The sequence below is a fragment of the Sorex fumeus genome, unplaced genomic scaffold, assembly GCF_029834395.1.
Source record: "Sorex fumeus unplaced genomic scaffold, SorFum_2.1 ptg000086l, whole genome shotgun sequence".
In the NCBI taxonomy this organism is placed as follows: domain Eukaryota; kingdom Metazoa; phylum Chordata; class Mammalia; order Eulipotyphla; family Soricidae; genus Sorex; species Sorex fumeus.
Genome location: NW_026606143.1, coordinates 11363490 through 11369489, shown reverse-complemented (window position 1 = coordinate 11369489; position 6000 = coordinate 11363490). Strand labels below are relative to the sequence as shown.

The 6000-nt window shown below is 38.4% G+C and overlaps 1 protein-coding gene across 1 annotated transcript in view; it reads left to right on the top strand.

The window, feature by feature from the left end:
- Window positions 1-5028: 5028 nt before the first annotated feature.
- The window catches only part of SYTL5 (synaptotagmin like 5), a 127941-nt gene continuing 126969 nt past the window's right edge, over window positions 5029-6000 (top strand). Inside the window, exon 1 of the mRNA XM_056131213.1 lies at window positions 5029-5272. Within this exon, the coding sequence (XP_055987188.1) occupies window positions 5154-5272 (119 nt within the window). The 5' untranslated portion in view covers window positions 5029-5153. The remainder of the gene's footprint in view (window positions 5273-6000) is intronic.

Sequence of the window (6000 nt, the reverse complement as noted above, 5' to 3'; positions counted from 1 at the left end):
TGATACCCCTTTTCACCCTAGTTCCCAGGGAGAAATTGTGCATGCATTGCATTTGTATAACAGTTGAGGAACATTGTGCTCAGGGAACTGAATTTTGTGTGTAGGAACTGTAAGCAAATTTTCCTTTACCCCAAGGGAGACGTTTGAATAACCAAGCATAATTAAATATGTCCTTTGCTCCAGAGAAAGAGAAGTCTTTCACATGAGTCACTATGCAAACATCCTCGGAAGGATTGTCCAGAACGAAAGGCCATTTAGTATCACTGCTCACAAGACACAGATAGAGGAAAGAGATTCACTGTGAATTCTCTCTCAACTAAGGGTTGAACCTGTTTGTTTTCACTTCAGCATGTGGGACTGGGGTATGTTCATTTCTAAGCCCATGTTGTACCCAGGGTCTAGTCCTGGTTTTGCACTCCGGGATTGCTCCTGGAAGGTCTCAGGGAACCGATTCAGTGACAGGGATTGAACCCAGGATGACTGCATGCCTATCCACTATAATATCTCTCTGGCCCTAAAAAACTGATTACTATCTTGATTACTTAACCCTGATAACTAATAATTTTGCAAATCACGGTACCTACATACAAATGTATAAACAAAACTACTACCGTGGAATGTGCACACTTGATCGTCTATGTGTGAAGAGAGCACTCTATTAAAAGAAATGGCTGAAATCGCACAATTTCTGTCCTTGAGTCTTTCAGCTTGGGGTTCATTAGAGTAAGCACTATTTATTTCCCTCTGCAAAGCATCCTTATTTCTATGGTTCTCACCTTTTGACAGTCACAAGGATTCTTGCCAGTTCATCTACTTGAAAGTTACTCCCTAGTTAATTTTGTGTATTCCATTTACTTGGTATGGTCTGCATCCTAAAAATTCCTTAAAAGTGTGCTGAAATCCGTTTAAACTTGTATTATCACATAGTAATGAGAAACTAGCAAATTAATTTTACTGCTATTTATTTCCTCCTAAGAGCATTTCCAGAAACATTCTATTTGCGAAGCCATATTTCAAGTACATTATGAACTATATTAAAAATGTCCTTACTTTAATTAAAGTATCAACTTCTATTATTTAAATTGTTCTTTTTTTAAGAGTTCTTTTTTAAAAAACTGTATATCTCAGTGTGATGCTGTGAGAATTTTTAATGATGACTTCTGTAATGCTTGTCAGAGTTAATGACCTCCAAGATTAATCTGAAAGTCAGTATGATGACATGAAAACAATCTTTTCTTTAAAAGTTTGGTTTAGCACAAATTGGGAAGGCTGCTGCCTGAGAGGGAAAATACACATCAGAAATAATTTAAGGTGAAAAATTTAAGTTAAGGTACTAAAAAAAATGGAGGGCCAATGAAATAGCTCTACAGATTGACACATGCACCTTTACAGCACTGAGTTTCATCTCCAGCACCACTGGGTGGACTAAAGTGACTCCAGCAGCATCATATCACCTGGACAAAGCCTGAACAGTTTAACCAACTCTCACCAAGAGTGGCCCCTGGGATCCCTGAGCATAGCCAGGGTAGTTCCCCCAAATAAAAGTGAACTCTCCCTCCTAATCTAATTAGTATCTACGGGGCACATTTACCTTGATGGATGAGAGTGCTCTTTAGAAAAATTGACCATGATTATGTTTGCTTTTTTCTTTTTTACTCGATTAAAATGTATAGTGGGTAAGCGAATCTCCAGAAGAGGCTATTATTAAATATCTGAAAAGAAGCATTAAAGATGGTACTTGGCTGATTTCTTTCTTAAATTAGACCAAACAGGAAAATGTTTGGACATAGGTTCAAATTAAGGCAAGCACAGGGCTCTGTTATCAGGAGTTGGGTATTCACATTGTGATTTCTTTGTACAAAATAGCTCATAACCAGACAGGATTTTGGAGGAAGTGGGATTAAAGCAAGAGAAATTAGTTGTATGATTTGAATGATTAATTTAAATTAATGCCATGAAAATTTGCCAGTTTACCACCCAACATGAGGCATCTACTACAGGCTAAAAACTGGCTAGTTTCCATTTATTTATTTATTTATTTGCTTTTGGGTCACACCCAGCGATGCACAAGGATTACTCCTGGCGGTGCTCTGGGGACCATATGGAATGCTGGGAATCAAACCCGGGTCGCATGCAAGGCAAACGCCCTACCTGCTGTGCTATCACTTCAGACCCCAGGTTGTTTCCTTTTGGAGCTTGACTGATGCTCTGACTGTTGCCCTGGCCTATATCTGGAAAGCTCCCATCAGCAACTCACTTCTTGCTACTCCTTTACCTGTGCCCAGGCTCACCGTGTATCTCCAGAGGATTATTTTATAACATTAGATTTCATCCTATTAAAATACAATACTAACTTCTGAAAGAATCATCTGATTTCCTTGATAAAATTTAACTTCCTGTGACTGCCTTCACCTTTCACTTACAAATCAGTTCAATCAGTCCAGCTATAGATGATTAAAATATCCACTGAGTGGTCAATCTTGTGAATTAAAATCTCGGAAGGCAGTTTCATTTCTCTGACATCCTTGTTTGATTTCCCATCTTCTCTTACACGTTCATATGCTATCTCATGGGGTTACTACCCTTTTTTTTATTTCCCTCACAGGACAGACCCCTGGGATATTAGATGACCTACATTTGCACTCAAGCAGTTTTCTATCTCCCAACCACTTGACTAGTTACTACTGGATACACTTTTACAGATTATTCACATAGAGGATATTTTAAATCTGACATTTTAAATATAAAACATTTAATTGAAGAATCCTGTAATGACAACATTATTTACTCACTGAATTACCAAGTGATTTTCCAATTTAATCATAAAGCAGAAGAGATAGAAGGGATGAAAAAGAATGGTTATGTTCTTTATTTGAGGAAACTATAGTTGACAGTAATGCATTAAAAAAACATTGAAAATCTTTTCTGAAGAGTCTCCCTTACTTATAACTTTGTTGTTTCCTATTCATGCAAATGTTGGTGCTCTCTGATACCCACTGCCTCTAGGACTTTTGAGGTGAAGAAAAGTCCTGGATTAGTTCTAGAGATTCACTGACCAGGAAAGTTTCTGAGGGATTAACTCTTGGTCTGTAGAAGCAGTTCAGTTCTGAGTTACTTTAGCAAAGTTCCAGCTTGGTATACAATACATGTGGGGATTTTGAAAAGTTGTAAAGGGTCAAGATCCCATTCCTTCATAGTTCCTGGGATTTTGAGGTCGCCTACTCTTCTGGATATCATATCCAAACCCTAAATCAGTCTTTGAGTTAATATGGGTTTCCTTCCACTATGCAATAGGAGAATGTCCCTTTTTGGTATGATTTGGTATGGTTCCGGAAATGCTCATATGTGGGGTTTTTTTTTCTTTGCTATTTGGGTCATACCTAGCAATGCACAGGGAACTACTCCTGGCCCTGCACTCAGGAATTACCCATGTCGGTGCTCAGGGGACAATATGGGATGCTGGGAATCAAACCCGGGTCAGCCGCGTGCAAGGCAAATGCCCTACCCGCTGTGCTATCACTCCAGTCCCCCCAATAACTCATATGGAATTTTTAAAACATTTTCTCAAGCCACAAAAAAACTACTAATTTTATCAAATATGCAGATCTACTTTAATAAGTGGGGGAAACTTATATCTAGTTAGATTGAAATCCTGGGTAGAATCAACCAAAACCAAACCAATGGATAGAACTGCATGAGATAGTACTTCCCAGATTTTATCATTGCGGTTAAGGGAATGTTCATGTAACAAATCAAGGAAAGACTATGTTCCAGACTTCTATGAAGGACAGGATCTTATGTGTTCCTAGTGTTTACAAAGAGACAGCTTCTAAATAACTATTTTGTGGCATCTAGTTTATATCTAAAATGATGCACTATCTGGGCTGGAGAGATAGCACAGCAGGTAGGGCGTTTGCCTTGCACGCGGCAGACCCGGGTTCGATTCCCAGCATCCCATATGGTCCCCTGAGCACCGCCAGGAGTAACTCCTGAGTGCAGAGCCAGGAGTAACTCCTGAGTGCAGAGCCAGGAGTAACCCCTGTGCACTGCCAGGTGTGACCCAAAAAGCAAGAAAAAAAAACCTGATCCACTATCATGTACACTATGAGTTCTAAACATCATCTTGTGAATAAAGTATTACCTGATACATTTATTTGAAGTTCCCATGTTGTCCTCTGAATCAATCTCTCTGAATTTCTTAAGTTTCTTCATATAATTATGTATTTATTCCTAAATTAGATCTAGCATTGTTGCAAATTATTTTTTATATATACATATGCTATAATCCCGCAACTCATGTTTTTCATTCAACAGTACATGATAAGTGGTATGTCATCCATATGGTAAGGATGATTCACATTGCATTGGTTCATATTTGTTTTCCCAGCAGTGTTTGTTTTGCAGTCTTCTTAATGGGGACATGGGAGGGCCAGAGAAGCAGGGCACCTCTTAAAGGATTTTCCTGGTTATGGATAGGCAAACCAGGTACTCAGTGTCCTGAAGTGGCGGCCCATTTTACTTATGGATGAGATGCAAGGGTATTAATGGGATCTGGTGGTACAGGAAGCTAATTATATTGGAGGAAATTAAGTTGTGTGAAGAACCTGGGATCAACTGCATATGAATGATATTTCATGGAAATAAGCACACAGTATCCAGTAGATGCATATTTACTGATTTATAATTTTTTTTAGTTAGCTATTTTAACAATTCAACAGTCTCACAAATGCTACAAGGAAATTGGAATGCTAATTTTGCCTTCATTTTTTTTTCTGACTTTTCAGTGTTCACTGGATTCTATCCCCGTGGATCTGATTCCTGCTGACCAGCTTTTGAAGTTTTGACATTGAACATCATTAATGAAACTCAACTATCAACTGAATGGACATTATAAGAAATGCTTTAACAGAAAAGCTCCTTTTCTGTTAAAACAATAATAAATTTCTTGGAATTTAATCCTAGTGGAGATTGTTTTTGTTGCAGCCTGAAAGAATTCCTTACTACAATAAACAATTCTTCACAGATTTTCTGAATACCACCCATTATCAAATAACTGGACCACTGGGTTGTTCAGAAGGACCTCAAGAATTGTGACAATCAAGTCATCTGGAATATCCAACCACTGTTATTTAGAGAGCTCCTACAGAAATACCATGTCTAAGAACCCAGAGTTCATCAATCTGTCATATTTATTAGATCATGAGAAGGAAAAGATCCTGGGAGTCCTAAAGAGAGATGAATATTTGAAAAGAGTGGAAGAGAGGAGAATAAGGTAATATTCTTTTATCTTTTCTGCCATCTTTGACTGCCTTTTATTTGAAGCAATTTAGATCAGAAGTGGGGCAGCTGCAAACGCTTTGGATACTAATGCTCATCAGTTACTTCATGAATTCCTTTGTAGTAATATAAATATTAGAAATGTTCTTTGGTACGTTTTTATCTAGACAGATAGAAATTGAACTTGAGCTATGAATATGGTGTTGATGAGAATGTTCATTTGCTAAAGCATCAAAAATAGTGGTGTGGGGCTGAGTGATAGTACTGTGGATATGGTGCTCTCCTTCTATATGGTCAATTCGATTTTGATCCCTGGCACCCCTTATGGTTTCCTGAGTTCACCAGGAATGATCCCTGAGCACAGTTGGGTGGAGCCCGAAGATGATAAAACAAAAGCACAAAAAACTGTGGCCAGAGTGATAGTACAGTGGGTAGGGCATTTACCTTGCAAGCAGCAGACCTGGTTGAATTCCCAACTTCCCAAAAAGTCCCCCCAGCACTCCCAGGAGTAATTCCTGAGAGTAGAGTAAGAAACAATCCATGAGCATTAATGAGTGTGACCCCCCCCCAAAAAATAAAAAAAAAGTCCCCAAAAAACCCAGCACAAAAGCCTCAGGGAAAAAGACTATCTTTGTTTAAGTACAGCTTAGAATTTATTAGTGTATGACCAATTTTCTCAACTTCTCCATGGCTTAATTTCTTCACAAACTGTAGAACACTGTC